This window comes from Hydra viridissima, unplaced genomic scaffold (genome assembly GCF_058129835.1).
Source record: "Hydra viridissima isolate aposymbiotic clone 2 unplaced genomic scaffold, HvirCarnegie_v1 scaffold_8, whole genome shotgun sequence".
Taxonomy (NCBI): Eukaryota; Metazoa; Cnidaria; class Hydrozoa; order Anthoathecata; family Hydridae; genus Hydra; species Hydra viridissima.
Window position 1 is genome coordinate 9,819,859 of NW_028324307.1, and position 23,150 is coordinate 9,843,008.

The 23,150-nt window shown below is 27.8% G+C and overlaps 2 protein-coding genes and 1 pseudogene across 7 annotated transcripts; 2 read left to right on the forward strand and 1 right to left on the reverse strand.

Moving 5' to 3' along the window:
* The first annotated feature begins 12 nt into the window (after positions 1 to 12).
* Positions 13 to 10,932, forward strand: LOC149884960 (uncharacterized). Of its 4 annotated transcripts, none has more exons than XM_090095978.1 (4): positions 13 to 243; positions 7,342 to 7,474; positions 7,582 to 7,692; positions 7,790 to 10,932. In XM_090095978.1, the coding sequence occupies exon 4, from the start codon at positions 9,937 to 9,939 to the stop codon at positions 10,831 to 10,833; it is 897 nt and encodes a 298-aa protein (XP_089952104.1). In that variant the 5' UTR covers positions 13 to 243; positions 7,342 to 7,474; positions 7,582 to 7,692; positions 7,790 to 9,936; the 3' UTR covers positions 10,834 to 10,932. The 4 variants fall into 4 exon arrangements, with proteins under 4 accessions (XP_089952104.1, XP_089952103.1, XP_089952105.1 ...); XM_090095977.1 differs by having other exon boundaries at positions 7,342 to 7,466; XM_090095979.1 differs by having other exon boundaries at positions 15 to 146; positions 7,342 to 7,466.
* On the reverse strand, positions 2,077 to 6,698 carry LOC149884961 (uncharacterized). Of its 2 annotated transcripts, none has more exons than XM_090095982.1 (3): positions 6,522 to 6,698; positions 6,044 to 6,181; positions 2,077 to 5,663 (listed from the first exon to the last, which is right to left on the reverse strand). In XM_090095982.1, exons 2-3 carry the CDS (start codon positions 6,136 to 6,138, stop codon positions 5,315 to 5,317), a joined length of 444 nt encoding a protein of 147 aa, XP_089952108.1. In that variant the 5' UTR covers positions 6,139 to 6,181; positions 6,522 to 6,698; the 3' UTR covers positions 2,077 to 5,314. The 2 variants fall into 2 exon arrangements, with proteins under 2 accessions (XP_089952108.1, XP_089952109.1); XM_090095983.1 differs by having other exon boundaries at positions 6,060 to 6,181; positions 6,522 to 6,694.
* Positions 10,933 to 19,850: 8,918 nt separating the features above from the next.
* Positions 19,851 to 22,532, forward strand: LOC149884962 (uncharacterized; annotated as a pseudogene). The gene is made up of 6 exons (XR_016454988.1): positions 19,851 to 20,165; positions 20,300 to 20,373; positions 20,522 to 20,678; positions 20,757 to 21,886; positions 22,010 to 22,086; positions 22,276 to 22,532. The product of XR_016454988.1 is annotated as an uncharacterized LOC149884962 (transcript).
* Positions 22,533 to 23,150: the final 618 nt, after the last annotated feature.

Consider the following 23,150-nt stretch of genomic DNA (forward strand, 5'->3'; position numbering starts at 1 on the left):
ACGACTTTTCAACGTAAAAACCATGTTGTCCACGTCCGGTTAAAACATTATTCACTTTTTACTCTCAAAATGGCGAATATTAGGGATTTTAGTGTGATTTTTTACAACTTTGACTTCGAATTAGAGTACTTTCCGTTGATTTTCAGGTCCATGTTTTTATATTTTTCTGAATCAGCATAAAATTCTCTATCATAATCAATCATAAAAAAAGGGGGGGGAGAAACTGCAGTAGCGCCAATTGAAGTAAGTATATGAAATCGTTATATATACATTTTTATCAGATAAAGTAGAAAGGATTAAAATTTTTATTAAATAAAGTAGAAAGGATTTAAAGTAGAAAGGATTTTAATTTTTTAAATCGTTTAGATTTTGTTTGTTTTAGTTTTTCTTTTAGCAGTTTTCTTTTTATTATTTTATTTTTTAGAAAGAAAATAGGGTTATGGATGTTACTTGAAGTTATACTAATGCTATTTCCATAAAAGGGTTATTAATACTTTGAAATTTCTGTGATGCTATTAACTATTTTTGTTCTTTTTTAGAAAATTTAGAAAAATAGATAAAAATTTTGTGCCAACACTGACAACGCATGTCACATGTTAATGTATGTAAATGTTAAATTTTGTTATAAGGGTTACAGTTCTTATGAAAAAAAAAAAAAAAACAGAAGAAGGTAAAGAGTATTGTTTGTAAATATATATTTTGTTTACTTTGAATCTTTCTAAATTTTCTTGCATCATTTTTAAAATTTTTGTTTGCACATGTTTATTGTTTGCATATATGCTTTTTTGATATGTATGTGTATGTGGTAATAAGTGCTTTATAGTTGTTTTATCAATGTGTTTTTAAAATAATGTAAAGTTGTACAATAATGTAAAGTGTTTTTATGGTTTGTGTATGTGTTAATATGTGTTATGTAATTGTTTTAAAAATGTGTTTAAATATGTATATAAGGTATATATTTAACCTTATATACATATTTAAACGCATTTATTGTGTTGATAGTTGGTACATATGTTTATATTATATTGTTTCCGTGTTTTCAAAGTGCTGTGACTTGGTAAACGTGTAGAGCAAGGTTTGTCAACTTTGCCAGCCAAGTGATGTACTTTTAACAGAGGGTTACACAATAGTGTTTAGTGTCAAACTGTTACTGCTTTAGGTCTAGCTGTTTTCAAGCCTTTATTATTATAGATTATTCTAAAAATATATATGAATATTACCTTACTTAAGTTATATTATAGATACATATTATATTAACTTATGGTGTGTGCTATTGTTGTGTGTTGTTGCTGTGATGTTTTTTTTGTTATCTTTTGAGTTAATAGACATTTGGCTTATCTTCATGTTGGTGTCTATTGTTAACACTTTCGCTGCCAACTACGAGTATACTCGTAGTAAGTTGGCGTCATTTATTTGCCAACTACGAGAATACTTGTAGTAAGCTGGAGTCATGAGTTTGCCAACTACGAGTAAACTCGTAGTTATACTAACTTATTTCAAATAATATTTGTGCATGACTGGCTTTGTCTGTTCTTTTTTTTTTTTTTTTCTTAGCTTCACATTTGGTTTCAGAAAATATTACATTCAAGTTTTTATTTAAAAACTCCAGGGAACCTAACAAAAAATGCGGATAAAGACAGAAATAGCTTAAAACAGATAAAAAAATAAAACATTGATATTGATTTAATTTTATTTCATGAAAATTCAAGTGTAAACCTATTTTGTTGAATGATACATTCTGAAACATTCGCCAATACATAACGGAGGTCTATTTTCACAAACAGCACACTCATATCGTGTTTCTTTACGTTTTATTTTAGAGCAGACTCGACATGGTTTGGTTGGGAATTTTTTCTTTTCATTCGTTAGTATTGGTATTGAAGTAGTAGTATTGAAGACAAGTACTATTACTGGTGATTCTAGGCACAATTTCATTCAAATGTTCACTCAATAAATCTCTAAACTTAAGCAAGAAAATTGTGTTATCTACTCCATATTTGCTGTTTAGACAGTAAGCATTAAACAAAATCAAAGAGATGAAGTGCTTTTTTTTTATCATCTAATTGTCTTAGGCAATCATAATATGATACCATTTGTTCCGCCCTATCTACTCCTGACATACATTGATTGAAATCTTTAATAATGTTGGGTTTCATTTTCTTTTCTCCTCTCCTGTTTGTCACTTCAATCATTTGCAACGAATGCAAGTTGCTAATCATTAGCACGTCTCTTTTGTTGTTCTATTTAGCAACCACTACACCCACTCTGCTTCTGCTTATAACGTCTCCCTGTTTCAGTTTTGCTTTTGTACACTCTTTTGGATTTGACTTTCGGTCAGTTCTTAAAGTACCACAAATGTATGTTTATTGATTTATCTTCAAACCAGGATCGGCAGTAAATTGAATTTGATTTACAATATTCGGCTCATCTTTCCATTGGTTTGAATTTTTAGATGGACCAACCGTTGTTTTAGCTCTTTTCGGCGGCATTAAAAAAATCTTCTGCAGTGGCTGCTAGATGAACGTCTGTTAACTGATTGTCCTCACTTTCTTCAGTGTTATTATCTTCAGAACCTGATTCTGATGCAGTCAAGCTCGAAGATGTAGTAGTATAAGCAAAAAATGAATCCGAATCTTGAATATCATCATCTTCACTATCCTCACAATCTTCCATTATCATATGTGCTGATCCAATTGTGGAATATCTGTGTTGAGCTAATAGGAGATAGATAAATTTATAAATTATCTATTTATAAAAAAGAAATTACTCATCTATAAAACACATTAATTAGTATACTGTGTAAAAAATTCGAAGTGCACACTAAAATGTTTTTTAATGTATTAAAAAACATCTTATTGTGTACTTCAAGTTTTTTTTCTCATTTTTAATAACATACAGTATAATGTAGTTATCAAATATATTTTAGCTTCTAATCTAAAAAACACAACAATTTAGAATTAAGAAAACAAAATATAAATTACCTTTTTTACTCATGAAAACTGCCAATGTGCATGTGCATGTGTTAAAAAATTGAAACACTATTTATAATAATTTAGAAAAACGCCTTCAAATTTAAAAAATTAAACCATTTTTAAAATTAAAATAAAAAGTATGCGGAGGTAAAATAATTTACCAATTATTTAACATTATTTGAGAAATTTTAAACTGACATGTCATATCAGTGTAAGGCAGAACCATTTTCCTCGACTTTACTAAGTTCAAAACAATACGTTTTTAGTTACTGACAGAAAATAATAACACTTCATCAGGCTTTAAATTGACGAAAAAAGCTAAATTTTTGTTATATTTTTTATAACATGAACTTTAATTAATAAGAGTAATAAAAAGCGAACATTAATTATACATGATTTATTAATTTTTTGGTATCCCCTTGATACATGTTTCTTTAAAAAAGGAAATTGTCTTTAAAACGTTAAATGCACATTAAGATATAAATTGCATTTTTAGCATAATAAATCAAATTAAGATATAAATTGCATTTTTAGCATAATGTTGTCTCGGCTTTTAGTAAATAAATAAAAGCAGCAAGTTCCAATAATGAAACTACCTGCTATTCATTTTTAACAATAGACACCAACGTGAAGGTAAGCCAAGCAGTCTATCAACACAAAACATCACAACAATAACACATAACAATAGAATATTTACACCCTTGATCCTAAAATCCAGCGAAAATAACAAACCAAATTAAAATATGAAAGGCAAAAGTAGAAAACCAATTTAAAGTTAACTATATATTTATCTTTTTACTAAACATATAACTACATAAAAGTATATTTGTTTTTATATTCAATATTAGTTATTCAATTACTTCAAATTTAGAACATTAAAACACCCTAGATTTAAAGATCAAGGTTGCATAATCTCCCATACACATTATCAATCTTGCTCAATATAATGCCAACTCACACCACTTTGAAAACATGGAAACAACATAATTTAAACATATATACAGCTATAAACAAATATGGTTTCATATAACACATATAAACATATTAAATGACAGGTATATTTATCAAAAACTATGAAAAAAATATTAAAGTAATAAAAAAAATATAACATTATTTGTGTAACACTTTTCACCTACCATACCTTGAATGAGATGTTTATCAATTTTGAAAAACAAACTATTAAATGCCCTAGAGTTCTTGAGCATGCAACATATAGATGATCATGAGAGAAACACGGTTTTTTGAGATATACCCTAACTCTATCAAATGTTTGACCTTGACTTTTATTAATTGTCATTGAATAAGCCAATCTGACAGGAAACTGACGACGTTTCAGAACAAAAGGTAAATTAGAATCTGATGGAGCCAACTGAATTCGAGGAACAAAAACCCATTCACCACCAGAAACACCTGTCAAAACCTCTGCATCAATATAATTATTTTAAAGAGCACAAACTTTCATTCGAGTACCATTACATAACCCAGCTTTGAGATCTAAATTTCTAAGTAGCATAATTACACAACCAATTTTCAATTTTTAACAATGAGGTAGCATACTTGAAGGAGTTAAGCTGTTCAAAAACTCAACATTATTTCTTTATTTCTTTCATTAAGGTCATCAGTATCAATTTGATCAGCACTTAAATAAATTTTTACCTCACCCGGCAGACATTCAAGCACTTCTTCATTGATAATGAATAAACATTAGTTGGTGTTAAAATCACGCGTTTAGAATAATCATTTTGATCAGCATCTCCAAAAATCTTTTCAACAACTGATTCATTTTCTCTAATAATGCACTGATTTGGTATTTTAATGCATCCTTCAAAAGGATCCTCCTCTTTGACAGGTATTGTTCCATTTCCAAGTTTTAGTAGCCATTGGGAAAATTCACCTTCCCCACCTTGTACTCTCATATTATCAGTTAATGCAAACTTCTGCACCCATTGCCAATGCAAAGAACATTTTACACACAATTCTACTATTTCAGCTGGTTGTGTTTGTACACAATTCTACTATTTCAGTTGTTGAACATTTTCATCAAAATTTTCTAGATTTAAGCCAATAAACTCATCAATAACAGGCAGATTGTAATCAGTCTGCATTTTACCACTTTGATTAATAATCTTTTCAACTTGATGAAGAGTAGCTTGTTCAGCTATTAGAAGTGGGATTGAGCGGTGAATGAAATCTTCCATCATAAAAGCTTTGCATGTATTCCAGAGATGTAAAGGATTGTCAGATTCACAAAAGGTCAAAATAATTGAAAACAACTGTCTAATTTGCTTTGGCGTACGTGTTAAAACCGCCTCAGAAAGAGTATTCTGCCATTCAGTGTCATCTTACAACAATTCTTTTAAAACACATGCTTCACGAAATGTTTCAAGGACAATACCATTAACAGTACGCACATCCTCCCAAGATATTGCTCCTTTTGCTTGCAAAAGTAAGAGTTTAAGAAAAAACAATTCTCCAGTTGGATTAACTTTATCCATTCTTACTATCACTTTATTACCACCCCTTTGTCTAACCTTCCATTTACAATGTTTATCATCAAATATAAAGTGATAAGGAATGTCTACATAAGAATAGCAATGTGCTCTTTCATTTTCAGTATTTAACTTAGACCATGCTGTTAGGTGCGTATCACGTTGAGCTGCACAATCTAAAGCCATTTGTTCTGCTCCTTCTCTAAAATACAATAATTGATTTTCAGGTAGATGTTTACCAAGTCACAGCACTTTGAAAACACAGAAACAACATAATGTAAACATATGTACCAACCATAAGCACAATAAATGTGTTTAAATATGTATCTAAGGTTAAATATATACCTTATATACATATTTAAACACATTTTTAAAACAATTATATAACACATATAATACATACACAAACAATAAAAACACTTTACATTATTATAAAAACACATTGATAAAACAACTATAAAGCACTTATTACCAAATACACATACATATCAAATAAGCATATATGCAAACAATAAACGTGTGCAAACAAAAGTGTTAAAAATGATGCAAGAAAATTTAAAAAGATACAAAATATGTATTTACAAACAATACTCTTTACCTTCTTTTTTTTCTTCATAAGAACTGTAATCCTCATAACAAAATTTAACCTTTTCATACAATAACATGTGACATGCCATGTCAGTGTTGGCACAAAAGTTTAATTTACTTTTTCTAAATTTTCTAAAAAAGAACAAAAATAGTTAATAGCATCACAGAAATTTCAATGTAGTGATAACCATTTTATGGAAATAGCATTAGTATAACTTTAAATAACATACATACCCCTATTTCCCTTCTAAAAAATAAGATAATAAAAACAAAACTGAAAAATGAAAAACTAAAACAAACAATGTAAATGATTTAAAAAATTAAAATCCTTTCTACTTTATCTAATAAAAATTTAAATCCTTTCTAATTTATCTAATAAAAATTTAAATCCTTTCTACTTTATCTAAATAAAATTTAAATCCTTTCTATTTTATCTAATAAAAACGTATATATAACTATTTTATATACTTACTTCAATTATAAGATGATCTTAACGATTATTATTTATCTTCATATGATTCTTTATGTAATATATCTAAACTAATAATTAAATTCCAAAAGGAAGAAAGTTTTAACTCGCTTCATGGATCTTTCTCCAATGGCCGCGTGCATTTTAAAAACGCGCTCTTTCAAAGCCTAGTAACTAATGACGAAACGACGTTAAACATTAAGCATTTCTGTACTAATTATATTAATAATAATACATCAAATAAGCCAACTTACTACACCTTTTCAAGATGTAATTGAGAACTTGAAAGTTGTAATTAAAAAAGTAAGATGTAATTGAGAAATACAACATGTAATCTAGAAGTTGCATTATGTAATTAAGAAATACAACATGTAATTAAGAAACTTTAAAATGTAATTGAGAAACCCAACATGTAAATAAGAAGTCGCAACATGTAATTTGAAATATATATTATAAACTTTTCTCAATGACAATTTTCATCTTCTAAATTTCATCTTTCGTTTCTTAATTACATCTTCCATGTTCTAAACTACATAATGCGACTTCTAAATTACATGTTTTATTTCTCAATTACATCTTAAGTTTCTTAATTACAACTTTCAAGTTCTCAATTACATCTTGAAAAGGTGTAGTCACCGCAATGAGTTATACTCATTACAGTGTTACAAGTACTTCGGCACTGGAGAAAAAAATTCCTTCTCCATTGCCAAACTACGAGTATACTCGTAGTGCTTTTTTTTTTGTCAGTTATATTCAGAATAAAAAATACTATAAAATTTTTTCAGATTAAAAATATTTTTTTTATTGGAATGTTGATATCTAGCTTTGGCAATGAGAATGAAACCACGCAAAACAGCCTCTGCAAAAATTAATCATTGCAGACATAATGGCTCAGCAAAGAAATAACGCATAGTTTAAAATAGCTCGGCAGCGAACGTGTTAAAAATGGTAAATAGGTAATTTTTTTAAAAATCACTGCTTTTAATCATTCACTAAAAGCCAATACAAATTATTTTGCCATATATACAATTTTTTTTATCTCAATTTAATTTTTTGTCTTTAGTGCTGTTTACTACATGATTTTGCTATGAATATTTTGGAATCATGATGTTCCAACATAAATTATTTTGTAAAAGCTAACATGAAACAATAGTATTTTGCAACTACTACTCTGGTAAATCACTACAGCTTTTCTCTATAATGTACACTAATTTTCATTTTTGTATGTAATATTTTTCTTATTTACTTATTCATTACATTTTTTATTTTAGATTTATCAGATGATGTATTTATGTGGAATAGAAGAATGTAATATTGTAAAGTTTGTGAATATTTTTTAAATGTTTACTAATAATTTTATTTGAAGAAATACTATAAGTTTGCAAAAAAAGGGTTTACAACGTTTTTTTTTTTTTTTTAATTTTTCTTTGTTAGCAGTATGTTTATTATTACAATTGTATTTTTTTAATAATTTTTTTTATCATTATTTGCTATGCTAATTTTTTTTAAAACATCTTTTAGCTGATATATATATATTTAAAGTCATAAGATTATTGTATAATTTATCTTAAAGGACAGTCTGTTATATTTAAAAATTATTTGTGTGTGCTATTTAGAATAGAAAAAAAGTTATATAGGAAAGATCACAATCTTCAGGGTTCTTTAAGATTTTTCTTACTACTTTCAGTTTCAATTAAAAGTGAATGGATGATATTAGGCTAGAAGCAGATATTAGTGTAGAAAATGTAAACGTTAATAGGCAAGTTAATCGTCACAGAAATGAAAGAGATAGGCGAGATGAAATTAATAATCAACAAAATGCTAGATATGCTGCTTGGCAAGCAGTAAGTTATTCAAACCCAAATGAGGAGAGCTTGGTTAGGCGAGCTGAAAATAATCGTCGCAGAAATGAAAGAAATTGGCTTAGGCGAGATGAAACAGGGTTGCCACTCAACCTGGAAAACCTGGAAATAGCATGAATCCCAGGGAAAACCTGGAAAACTCAGGGAATTTTTTTTTTTCTTTCTAAAATCAGGGAATACTCAGGGAAATTTTTTTCCCCCATTTTTGTAAAATAGTCATCAAATTATTTACAATAGTTTAAACTAGTTAAAATTCATAATGTATTTTATTAGTAATTTTTTATAAGATTGTAGAATTTATTTTAAATTTGGTTTTATTTAATCTCACAATGATGTTTGAGACTGTTTCCACACTTTTGGAAAATAAAATAAAAAATCTCAAAATAACATCATAAAAACATTAAAATAAAAAATCTAGAAAGTGACAGCCTTTTCAACCCCCTTCCTTTCTCTTGTGCTTTTTTTCCCTTTTTATCTTAACCACAACCCTATTTGTGTGATGTCCTTTTTGGATGAACCCTAAATAAAATAACATAAAAATGCATTATATTCAATTTTATAATTTGTAATCATTTTATCTATAAATATATAATATGGTTGTAAGAAGAATACATTTTTTTTAGAGTTATAGTAATAAATAAAATGGATCAAACATTTTTTTCAAATGATTGGCTTACTCACCCAGAGTATAAAGAATGGCTTGTAAAGACTAATGACAATAAATTTGCTAGATGTAGCAGTTGCTGCAAAACCTTTAACTTGTCAAATATGGGAGTTCAGGCAGTGAAAAGTCATAATGAAGGTAAAAAGCACCATGTTAATGTTTTAGCTAAATCCAGAAGTCACTTTTTCAAACCTGTTGTAAAAAATTCTACTATTACACCAACAGTACCCCTGGCAGTAGGTCAAAGAACTTTAGAACTTGTTGTTGCCTCTAATGAAGAAACAAGATCTGAAATTAAATGGGCTCTTGCAACTGTTATGTATGGATTGTCAAACAATGCTTCTGCTAATATGAGCCAATTATTTATAGTATGTTTCCAGATAGTAAAGTTGCAAAAGGACTAACATTAGGAAGAACAAAAATAGGGTATATGATTAATTTTGGGTTAGCACCATATTTTAAATCGTTACTTCTTGAAGCCATCAAAAGTTCACCATGTTATGTTGTCTTGTTTGATGAAAGTTTAAACAAAGTTACACAAAACTGTCAAATGGATATTATTGTTAGATTTTGGAATACTCTAGAAAACCAGGATAATGTGCGATATTTGAATTCAGTTTTTCTTGGACACTCTTCTGCAGCGCATATACTAAAAGGTTTAAATAAAGAAATAGAATGTCTGGACTTATCAAAAATGATCCAAGTATCTATGGATGGGCCTAATACAAATTGGAAGTTTTTTAAAGAACTTTCTCTATACCAAAATGAGTGTGAATTAAATTCTTTAATTGACATTGGGAGTTGTAGTTTGCATTCAATACACGGAGCTTTTAAGATCGGTTCTGAGTCTACATCATAGAATTTAAAAAGTATTCTTAAGGGAGCATATCAAATGTTGCATGATACTCCTGCTAGAAGAGATGACTATAGCAGTGTCACTGGGTCAAATCGCTATCCATTAAGTTTCTGTTCAACTAGATGGATTGAAGACCAAGTTGTTTCAGATTGTTTAATTGAAATATGGGACAACATTGTAAAATTAATTAGATTTTGGGAAAAATTATCAAAGTCCAAACAGCCTTCCTCAAAAAGTTTTTTTAATGTTCAAAAAGCGTCAAATGACTTCTTGACTGTTTCAAAATTACAATTTTTCAGTTATGTTGCCAGCTTGTTCAAAACCTACTTGACACTCTATCAGACCAATCAACCAATGATTCCATACATGTATAATGATCTTAGGGAATTGATAACAAATATTTTAACTTTATTCATCAAACCATCAGTAATTCAAAGTTGCAAAAACGGTAGTGATTTAAAGAAATTAGATCTCTATAAAAAAGATTATTTGCTACACAGGAAAGATGTTATTATAGGTTTTGCTGCTGAAGTTTCAATAAAAGAACTTTTAAAAAAAGATAAAATCACTCTTAATGAAGTAAAACAGTTTAGAAATAAATGTGTTTTATTTCTCACAAAAACCATGGAAAATCTGTTGAAATGCATCCCGCTAGACTCTGCAATCATAGCAAATGCAAGTTGTTTTGACCCAATCAAACTCAAAGCATCATCAATCGAGTTTAATCAAAATAAACTAAAAAGGTTGTTACATTATCTTGTTAGTTTAAAGATTATATCTGCAACACAAAGTGATAAAGCCATGCTTCAGTATTCTATACTTTTAAGAAATGACATTAAAATAAATATAGAGAAATTTCTTAATTTTGATAAAAAAAACACTCGTTTAGATTTTAGACTTTTTTTTCCATCAACTGGATATAATCAAACATAAGGAACTTTCTTATATTATAAAAATGATTTTAACTGTAAGTCATGGTCAAGCTTTTGTAGAAAGGGGTTTCAGCATAAACAAATCAATTCTAAACGAAAATATTCAGTCAGACTCAATAGTTTTGCATCGCATTATAAGAGATCATATGAGTTCTCAAAAAGTTCAAGCTGACACTATAAATATCACAAATGCATTAATGTTATCAGTAAAGTCAGCCAGACAACAGTACCAAATGAGTTTAGCAGAGAAAATTAATTCAAGGAAAGAGTGTGAATCAAACCACCAAAGAGCAATCTTATTAGAAGAAATTGAAGAAGTAGAAAAAAAAAAAAAGAACTTTCTTGTAACAGCATGTTGTACATTAAACAAAGATTTCTTGATGAAACACATTTTTTATGTTGCCATTATGGAAAGGTAGTTTTGTCGCAACCTTCATCATTTCCTCAAGATTTAGAAGATTTGTTTAAAGGAAACTATGCAGATAGAAATGCCGATCTGAATTTTTTAAAATATATTAGAAATTATAATGCCTGTCTTTCTTTTGCTTCATTTGAAGCTGATGTAGTTCAACCCATGAATCATGGGCCACCATGTTTTAGAATATGTGGTCAAGTTTTTCATTGTATAGGTAATCTAAGACCAAATCAAGATGTTCCGCCGACATATTGTCAACTATACATCTATGATCCACTTGCAGCAGTAAATTTTAGAATGCAACAACGTGGTAATGATCTTTGCTTAAATGATTTAATGTTTCAATTGCAAACTATTATTAGTGAAGAGAACCCATTTGCTCTTGCGTTTAAAAACATGGCTGAAGTGGAAGATGAAGAAGTTCGTCGAGCAGCTCTAGAAGGTCGCTCAGTGTCAGTTGTAAAAATGTCTTTACTTGAAGGGCAAGATAGACGTCGCTATAATCTCCCTTCACATAATGAAGTTGCAGTTGTATTTGTTGGTGAAGATGGTGCACCACCTGCTTCCAGGGAATTATTATTATTATTATTATTATTATTATTATTATTATTATTATTATTATTATTATTACCATTATTATTATTACCATTATTATTATTACTATTACTGTTATTATTACTGTTACTTTTGTCATTGGTATTATTAGTAGTACTATTATTATTATTTTAATTATTAAAACTACTTCTATTATTATAAATATTTACATTTTTCTAATTGTTATCATTATTACTTTTCTTATGATTTCTTTTAATATTAGTGTTATTATTGTTTTTATTGTTTTTTTTATTATCGTTATATTTATTTTTGTTATTAATTCTTTTAGTATAATTATAATTTTTCTTTTAGATAGTTACTATTATCATTAGTTCTATTATTATTATTTTTTTGTTTATTGTTATTAATGTTTTTATTGATAATAATATTATTTATTATGTTAATGTTATCATCATTTTAATTACTATTATTATCATTACTATATTAAAATTCTTTTTATTATTATATTTATTGTTGTTATTATTTTTTCTATTTTTTTTTTTTTTTTTGTTTCTTTTATTCATATTATCATCATCAGTGTTATAAATATTGCTTATATTATTATTATTTTTTTAGAATTTTTATTATTATTATTTTAACTTTTATTATAATTATTATTGTTTTTTAACATTTTTTTTTTTTTTTTTTTTTTTTTTTTTTTTTTTTTTTATTACTATTATCATTTTTACTTTTTTTATTATTATTAATATTCATATTTTTGTTTTTATCATTTTTGTCATTATTTTTTTTGTTATTTTTAATAGTTATTTTGTTTTTTTAATTTATTTATTGTTCTTGCTAATATTATTATAATTGTGTTTTTCTTTTTTTTTGTTGATATTATTTCCTTTACTTTGATTATTCTTAATGTTTTAATTTATGTTTTTGTGTTATTTGCCTTATTTTTGTTACATGTTTCTTCGTCTTTTTTTACTTTTTTTTTTTATTTTTATAAATTTGTTTTGTTTTAAAATTCTTTTTGTTTTTTGCTGTGGTCAAAATTTTTATAATTATTATTATTCTTTTTATTATTGTTATATTTGTTCTTACTATCATTTTTTTTTGTTACTAATTTTTTTATTACACTTTTTATTATTAGTTCTTTTCATTGTTTTTTTTTTTCGCATAAGATTTATTATTTTGGTTATTTTTATTTATATTGTTTATCTTTTTTTTGTTATTGTGAATGTTATTATTATTCTTTTTGTTTTATCAATATTATATGTTTTATTTAAGTTGAATTATCAAAATATATCTGAAATACATTTTGTAAAATGAGTGAATTAAATTTACATTTAAGTTTTCAAATTTTTTCTATAAAGTTTCAAGTTTTAAATAGTTTTGTTGCTCTTGAATGCATTTTTAATATTCCAAGTCATTAAATGCTTAGATAAGTTTCTAAAAAGCCACTACTGTGTTTTAGACAGTTTAAGTTAGGCTTTTTAAAATTGTCCCCCACCCTTCCTCTGAAATTGGTCCTGTTTGACACCTTTGTTTAAAGTTTAAGCAAATGAAGGAGTGTATTATGAAAAAGCATATTGTTAATTTTTTGTATTTCTATTTTCTCTAAAGAAATATATATTTGAGTTAACAATTTTAGAAATGAAATTATAAAACATAACATTAAAATCTGTTAAGAAAATAATGTGGTAAGCAAATATGAAAGAAAAATATATTCAATAAGAATTTCATGTGGTTATCATTAGCAGCTCTATTGCAAATATTTTGAGAGAAAAATTAAAGGCGTTGCAATCCTTTTAAAATGCGAAAGGAAAAGTAAAAAGACTTCTGTAAAATTTAATCTAACTTTTATTATAGTTACAGCAGATCTCTTATGGGAATAAAATGGAAAATGTTTTGTGAAGATTTATAATAGTTGTTAAGATTTCAGTTACTTTTAAAACTTATCTAAACTTGCTTTTTTTTTTTTTTTAGGGAACTTAAAGAATTCCCTTGACTTTTGCTTTTATAAGAAAAGAATTTAAATGTAACCCCGGGTTTGAAAACATGCAGCAAACATTACAAAAGAGCAGTAGAAGCTGATGAAGATTTTACTTGAAAGTTTAATACTTTTATATGAATTACTTAAGATTTCACCAGCAAAACAAAATTGTGAGGATATTATCAGGCGGAGTTGCTGAAAAGGTTTTGTTAGCATATAATATTGGAGATCTTTCTTTAACATCACGAATAAACAGCACCATATCAAACAGTAACATAAAGATAAAGATCTAGACAGTTTAATGTATGAATTCAAAAAAAATTAATTGATTGACTCCTAACACTATAAGGTGCAAATGTTAACACTTGCAACAAAATCTTGGACATATAAAAAAGTATCAAATTACTATGAACTGTCTGATTGATGAGCAGAGGATTTTATCATTACCAGGAAAAAATCTAAAAAACCATATTATACCAGAAACAGTCAAATTAGTGAAAAAAAGACTTAGTATTAAAAAAATCCAACACATTCAAAAAATGTTATTTCTACCTCAATCTTAAAGAATTACATGTTGCACATTTACAAAGCACATCTAAAAAAGACTATCCTAATGTCAATGTCAGTTTGTCAAACTTTGCAATCTGAAACCCAAAGTGGTGCATTTTAGCTGTCTCAGTTAGTCTCAATATAAGTGCATACAAAAAATCTTCAAAATGCAATACTTCTCATGGATGCAATTATTTGGAATAAAAGTTATAAGGATTCTATTTCTGTAATTGTTTGTTGTGTTAGAAATGCTGTATGCTGCACCAATTTGACCAATCCCCAGGTATTCAAGCAGGTGTTTAGTACAAGAGTTTATAGGCAATTCGCTAAGAAAAATTATTCAAAGTATTAGAGCAATGGCAGACCACTGACTATACAACACAAGTGTTGCAAATACTGCCACTCAATAATTTTAATGACTTCTTTTGCAGTAGCATCGAAAAACACAAAGTAATTACTTAAAAAAAACTGCTAAGAAAATCTTAATCAAAAGAAATGAATAATTTTTGAAGATTTTGCTGAAAATTATCATTATATGTAGTCAGGATGAGGTTAAAAGTTATCACTGGAGCAAAAGTTATTTGTCACATTTTTTCACTTGCACTTTACTTTATAGAGAAAACAAAAATCTTTTTGTTACTTTTCAGAAAATAACGATTTCAAAAGATGATAAAAAGAAAAACTTATAAAAATCAAAACAATCACAAAATAAAAAAAATGAAATAAAATTTTTAAAAACCTTAAATGACAAAAAGCTCACGGCAAGAAAACGATGGAAAAAAAAAACAGACCCCGTTTTTGGCTCAATTTCCATACAAAACGTCGAAATTTGAGCCAAATGTGGCCAAATTTGAAACTTTCACCAACTCCTCTTGGCCCTATTTTGTTGTATCCTGTCAGGCTGAGCACGAAAATGACAAAGACAATCAATAGAGAGGCTGGCAAGTTCCGGATTTGGCGACAAAGTCTCGAATTTGGCCCAAATTGGTGCCCTTGGGCATTTCTTTGCTCAGCCTGATAGGATGCAACAAAATATGACCGAAGGATCCAAGAGGAGTTGGTGAAAGCCTCGAGTTTGGCCACATTTGGCCCCAATTTTGGCGTTTTGTATGGAATTTGAGCCAAAAACGGGGTTTTGTCGCCAAATCCGGTACTTGCCAGTCTCTCTGTTAATTGTCTTTGTCATTTTTGTGCTCGGCCTTATAGGTTACAACAAAAAATGTCCAAAGGCTCCAAGAAATCTCGGTGAAAGGCTGCAATTTGACGAAATAATCATAGAATCGACATTACAAGTAAATTCTAAGCATTTCTGTGCATTTGTCGCCAATTTCGGTACTTGTCAGTGAATTCCTTGATGCTCTTGGGCATTTCTTTGCTCAGTCTGATAGGATGCAACAAAATATGACCGAAGGATCCAAGAGGAGTCGGTGAAAGCCTCAAATTTGGCCACATTTGGCCTAAATTTCGACGTTTTGTATGGAAATTGAGCCAAAAACGGGATCTGTTTTTTTTTTTTCATCGTTTTCTTGCCGTGAGCTTTTTGTCATTTAAGGTTTTTAAAAATATTATTTCATTTTTTTTTATTTTGTAAATGTTTTGATTTTTATAAGTTTTTCTTTTTATCATCTTTTGAAATCGTTACTTTTTTTTTTTAGTTTATGCGGTGTTTTTTTTTTTGGTAATATATCCCTGGTGTCACAACTTTGATGTTTAGATTTCTTTGATTGTTTGTTATTTTAGATTTGAAAACTTCTTCTTAGGTGTGTTATCTTTGATACGGTATACTGAAAGATTTTATTTTATTGCGTCTTTCAGACTTTTTTTTCGAAGCTTAACGTAATTGATTTTCTTTATGATCTTTTTATATTTCTATTATCAGTTCAATATTACGGAATGAAATTTAATAAATAATTTTATTAGTAACTGCCCTTCAATAATATCACGTTAATATTAGTTTATACATAGGATTTAGGGCTGGTAGATTAATCGGTATTTTACATTAATCGATTAACGATTAAATTTCGAAAAATTAATCGATTAATTTTCGATTAATTTTAGAAAAAATGTGTTTATAACTTAATAAAAAGTAATTTATATTTTTTATGATTTCATTTCTCTTTTAATCAGATATGATCTTAAAAAACATAAATTATCAACAGTATCATCGTTTAAGCTAGTTCTTAAATTAGTAACAAATAAACCAGCTGCACTAAAACTTCTTTCTGCTTCTATAGAAGACGGGGGAAGACTTAGAATGGCATTATAAATCTTTTCTAAAGAACTTGGCCTGTTTCCAGTGCTTTCGAGAACTGCAATTTCACGTTTAATGCATGTCAAAACTTCTTGAGGGGAAGATTTAAAAGTTATCCCTTTAGTTTTTCCTGCTGCTGAAGCTGTATTAGCTATTATTTCTGCTAATTCTTCACCTTTAGTTTTTTTTCTTAATGGTTCTTCATTACAAGTGTACTCTAACTCAGACTGATATGCTGCTTCTACTTCCTCATGTAGAAATAAACGTAGGTATATTTCTCTAGCAGTTTTAGCAATTTTATTTTTATGTGGGTATTTCAAAAGATTATCTGGAAATTCTGAGTCTGATTTATAGTCAGCTGGGTTATGTAAAAAGCACAGTAAACCAGCAATATTACAATTTCTTCTATCAACAATTCTCTCGGAGACAACAGTAAATAATTTTTGACCAATGTTAGTATTTTGTTCTTGAAGATTTTGTAGTAAAAACAAAATTTTATCAGATCACAGTCTCTTTTCCCTAGTTCCATAACACTTAACTCTACAACATGTAGAGCCTGAACAATATCAAAAATATGTTTTATTTCTTCTTCTTTTAAAATTAAATCTGTTCTAGATATATCAACAAGAGCCTTTGCAATAACATTTTTTAATTTTAAGAATTGTTTTAACATACTTATTAGCGAATTCCATCTTGTTTTAGTATCCAAAATAGGCTTGAGTTCTTTTCCTAAATCTGTTTTACAAATACTTTGAAGGGAATCGTTTTTAAGTGGAGATTTTCTAAAAAGTTTGACTATTTTGCGAACCTTCAATATGATAACGCCATAGTCCTCATTAAACTGGATTTCCTGTGAAACAGAGCTATTACTTTCCTCATTCTAGCATTCTTCAGTGTTGTTTTCATCATCAGGGTCTGAATCAGATGTTTCATTTTCAATCTCATCAGTCATTATTTCTTCTTGAGTTGTTTCTATTTCTAAGCATTTTTTCTTATAAAGAATATCACATACAGCAAGATGAATTCCATGGCAGTAGCAAAGTTGGTGTATAACTCCCATTTCACGTCCCATTTTTTTCATTACTGATGCACCGCCAGTAACACATCCAAAACATCATTGATCAAATTTAAGCCAAATTCATTTAATTTCTCAATAACAATATTAACAGCTCTTTCTGAAGGCAACGAACCATTTATTCTCATCATCCCAAGACCATAGTGACATTTGTCTGAACAATGTACATTGAGACATAAATACCTTCTAGTTTTACCAGAAGTCCACTCATCAAGAGAAATTGAAAACCTTTCTCCTTTTAATTTTTTTTGCTGAAGCTCTTGAACAACTTTTAACTTAATTGAGTTTGCGTAGTTCATAACAATTGTCTTTATAGCATGTCGATCATCAGGGATTTTAAGTCCTTGAGCTTTCCAGCCATTTTTAATATCTTTGCTATTTGCCAAAGTTGCAAAAGGGATAGGATCAACAGCAGTTAAACGAGCTAATACATCTTCAGCTTTGCTACCTGTATTTTACAATATGTAGCAATACTTGGCTGTAAATTTTTAGACTTCTCTAAAATAACTTTTGTCAAATAAATTTTATGTTTGTGCTCTAAATGATACAAAAAACTTGAAGTTGATGAATGGAATTAAAGTTCAACTGAACAATGTTTGCACTTGTATGTTGATTTGCCTTTATTTTCCAATAAAAAGTGTTTCCAAACTTCAGAGCGGTTTTTTCCAAACAACATTGTAAATGGTGGTTAAGAAACGGCACTATGAAAAAAGCATTGTTTTTGTTTGTTTATACTAATATTTGACCGGATGCCGGAAAATAAAGGCAAATCAACATAGAAGTCAACACAAGTCTTGTTCGTTAAAAAAACCCTTGTAAATGTTCGTAAAAATCTTTGAAACAAAAAAACGCAAAGTTGTTATATAAAAAAAAAAATTAATCGATTAATCGTTTGTTAATTAATCGATTAATGATTAATGGTTTTTAATCGATTAATCGTTAATCGTTTACCACCCCTAATAGGATTATTTTATAAGAACTGTTCGTTATGACTTTTATAAGATTAAAATATGTAGCTACACTGTCATATAATTGGATGATAATAGTAAAACACATATTAATTTGTGTCATATATATATGTAAAATACAAAAAGTTTACACCCACGATACATTTAAATATTGAAAGAGAAATGCACTATTTTAACAACTATTTATTTGTAGATAATGATTTGAAGATAAATAGGACTTACATGGAACTATCTGTACACTTATATCAATTAGATTATAGATTATAAAGTTTCACAAATAAAATTGTTAAATAGAAATGCAAAAGCACAAACATCAAACATGCTTATTTAAAGCATTGAAAAGAAACATTATTTCTACCCTACAAATAGAGTTGCTGAAAAATATAAGTATAAATGGTTAAAATGTTAGGAGTGTCTACTAATTCAAACCGCATTTGTATTAAACTCCTCAACGTCATGGGTTCAAATACAGTTCATAACATCTTTTTGAAGTCTAAATTGCAATAATAACTCTTCTGATCACGGAAATTTTTACAGCATCTGCAAAAATACATGAGCACTTTTAATAAGTAAGAACAACTCAAACGTATAATAAAAACAAACAGCAACTGTTTATTGATAATCAATAATTACAACATTGAATAACAAAAAAGTATTCTAAAACACAATAAAAACAACAAATAACAACAACACTATTACAAACAATTTTTAAAGTTTAATGAAAGCAATAAACAATAAAAGTAATAATCAATTAAAAAAAAGATAAGTGATCAAAAGAATTTAATAACACAACCACATTAACTTAACACTAGTCAAATGTAGTAGGTTTAGGTTGAAAATTTGATTACTTCAAAAATTTTAGTTTCCTGATATTAAAGAATGGTAAACTGACTGATCTATGAAGAGAACGAATTATTTGGCGTACATCCTGACTAGAAAACCAACTTTTAGGGAATTGGGGCAAATTTCCCCCCTCCCAAAGGAAAATTGTGACATACAATTTTTTTATAATTTTTTTTTCAACTTTTTTAAACAGTAAGAAAATTAATTAATAGAATTTGTAGAAAAAATATTTTGGTCCTTATGAAAAATATATATATATGTATATATATATATATATATGTATATATATATATATATATATATATATATATATATATATATATATATATATATATATATATATATATATATATATATATATACATATTCACTTACATATCACTAGCATAATTAATATAAGTGAAATGCCTTATAAACATAGAGATCATTTATCATCTCGCAAGATTATTTGTGCTTGTTGTGGCAAAAAAAATTTTAAATGTTCTATGTTGGAACCTGGAACTCAGTTCCTAAATCTGGTTCAAATGTATGCAAATAGTAACTACAATCCAGATCTACTTTCTAGCCCAACAGGTTTATGTTCAAGCTGCAAGGTTTACTTATACTCGGCCAAAAAAGGAGAGTCATTATCTATTGTAACTTTAGAAAATTGGTTGCTCATGTCTGAGAGAATTAGATTACTTCCAAGATTTAAAGGTAAATATGTATTCCATATTTCTCTGAAATATATATATATATATATATATATATATATATATATATATATATATATATATATATATATATATATATATATATATATATATATATATATATATATATATATATAGGTGATGCAGAGTCAACCTGTGATTGTCCACTATGTGTTATGTCCAGAGATAAATCCAAAGAGGTAAACCTTAAGGTAATGTATAACTTTTAATGTAAACATAGTAACAAACGTTTGAAAATCAACTTTCATAAAATATAAGTTGTAATTTACTTATTCAATTTGAAAATTGATTGAGTTACCATTAATGATAACTTATAAAGTATAAAAAATTATTTCTTAGGATGTTTTAAGTGTTTATTTAAATGAACCTGAGATATCAAATGAAGTTGTTAAAAAAATTTGCTTTAACTGTTATCAAAGAATTGGAGTTGGAATTCGACATTCCTGTAGTAAGAAAGATACTGTGGAGAACCTAAGAATGTTGTTGATCTCAAAAGGTATTAGAATAAATAAATTATAGTCTGTATAAAAGTTCTTATTAAATCTTATGACAAGTTTTAAATGTTAAATTTTAGGTTTAAAAACAGTAGAACAAGTCCTCTCCAAATCTCTAAAAGAAATCCAACAAGTTCAAAACATTCAATTGGGGGAAACTATAAAATTGTCAACAGGTGGGACTCCGTTAAGTTTACAGATAGGAAAGAAGAGGACAATGAAAACAATATCAAGTCAAACTTTCTATAGTATAAAAAGAAAGCACGATCTATCAGATTCTACAATAAATTCAATTGCAATGGATTGCAGAAAAGATTTGGGTAGATTGGGAGTGGAAGCTAACACTTCAAAGAAAATAAAGATATGGTCATCTAGTCTTGATGATTATTACGCAGTAGAAAAAGTGGAGTTTACAGCTAAGAAAAAAGTTGGTAATAAAAAAATCCTACATACTGTAATTAAAGATTTTGTGTATGTGAAAGATTCCAAATCACTTGTTGAACATATTTGCACTGTTAGGGGACTAGAAGAAGATAAAGTTATTATTCGTGTTGGAATAGATGGAGGTCAAGGATCCTTAAAATTTGTTATGAATGTTTTTAATATAGAAACAGATATTGACTGTCGAGAAAACAAAAATACTGGTGTTAAGAAAGTTGTGGTATTGGCATTTGTCAAAAATGTTACTGAAAATCATGCGAACCTTCAGATAATTATTGAGAAAATAATTTTTAACAGACTTAAGTTCTACTTAGCAGCAGATCTTAAACTGCTAAATATAATTTATATTGCAATGGTGAAAAGTCAAATCTGGGAGAACTGAGAACTTTCAATAAGTTAAAGTTGCTGTATACAAGCTTTGCTGAAAATAAATCTAAGAAATGTTCTATGCAAATCTACAAAAATGTTATTCATCCATGTCTGCTTGATGTAGCTGGAGACACATATGTACTTGATGTAGTTCCTCCACCAGAACTTCATTTGCTGATGAAGATTGTTACAGAGATTTCTAATGTTTTATGTAAAGAACCTGAAATTGCTGTATGGCTAAGTAACCATGGGATAATTTGGCATGGATATAATGGAGGTGGGTTGGATGGTAGAAATGCTAACAAAATTCGGAAGCTTCTGCCTGATTTGGAACAACATATTTTTGACCATTATCCTTCTTATAATCCAGTTGTTGAACTGTTAAAATCATTTTCTATAGGTAATTTATACACACATCTAACACACACACACACACACATATTTGTGTATGAACTATTTTTTCAATTTAAAACATAACTTTAAATTATATGGTTAAATTTCAACATTAACCATGACATTTTAGTTGTCGATAAGTGCTTTGGTATGAAACTTCATGAGGGTTACGCAGATGCCATTGCAATGTATGTTAAGAAGTTAAAGGTAAATTAAAATTTGAAAATAATTTTTAAGAAAAGTTTGAAAAAAGAAATTTTAGGAAAGTAATTATTGAATATGATGTAGAAATAAACATGGAAACAATTCTTATTTATAAATATTAAGTCATAGGCTTATAAATATTAATATAAATATTAAGTCACTAGCTATTTATTTTTTTTACTTTTGATTTAGGAAACTGAACTTTATGTTAAAATTAACTTTAACCACAATCTCTCAATGGGGTGGAAAGGTCATATTATTGAACACGCCTCATTATTTTCTTAAACAATATTAAAATGCCATTAGGCATATTTGCTGAGCAATGTTCCGAATCTGTTCATCACAACATGCTGAAAACTCTGAGTAGATTCGCAACATCTGAATCCAGATCAAACCATGGAGAACTACTGAGAAGAGCAGTGGTTGAATACCCAAGCAATAGAGTTTAGATGATTTCATATAAATCAATGATTGGAAAGTCTGTGAAATAGTCTGTGAGAAATTTGTAAAATCCATAAGTTTATTAGATTTCCCTATTATAATACGATTACTTATCTTTCATATAAAATTGTATGTCTTGTAAATGATACTTTTTGTATTATATTCTGTATAATATTTGTTATTTTAGTACTTAATAAATTCATTTATAAATCATGTTGCTTTATCTATAAGTTTATCCTGAAGCCTAATTTTGTTTGAGTTTGATTCTCAATTTTTCATGGACTTTCTTATTTTAATATATTCTAGTTATATTTTATTATGTCTTAGATATTATAATTGTATTAAATTATACATATTTGTTATTTTAATACTCTATAAATCTATTTAAAAATCATTTAGATTTGCAATTTAGGACTTTTTTTATATTTTAACAAGTAAAAACTAAAATATTTTTTGAAGAAATATATAATAATTTTAAAATATTCCCCAAAAATATTTTTAAAAATTTGGGGAGGGGGAAAATTTGCCCAAATACCCTAAAAAGTTGACTTTTTCATTAGGATGTACGCCAAACAATTCGTTCTCTTCATAGATCAGTCAGTTAACCATTCCTTAATATCATGAAA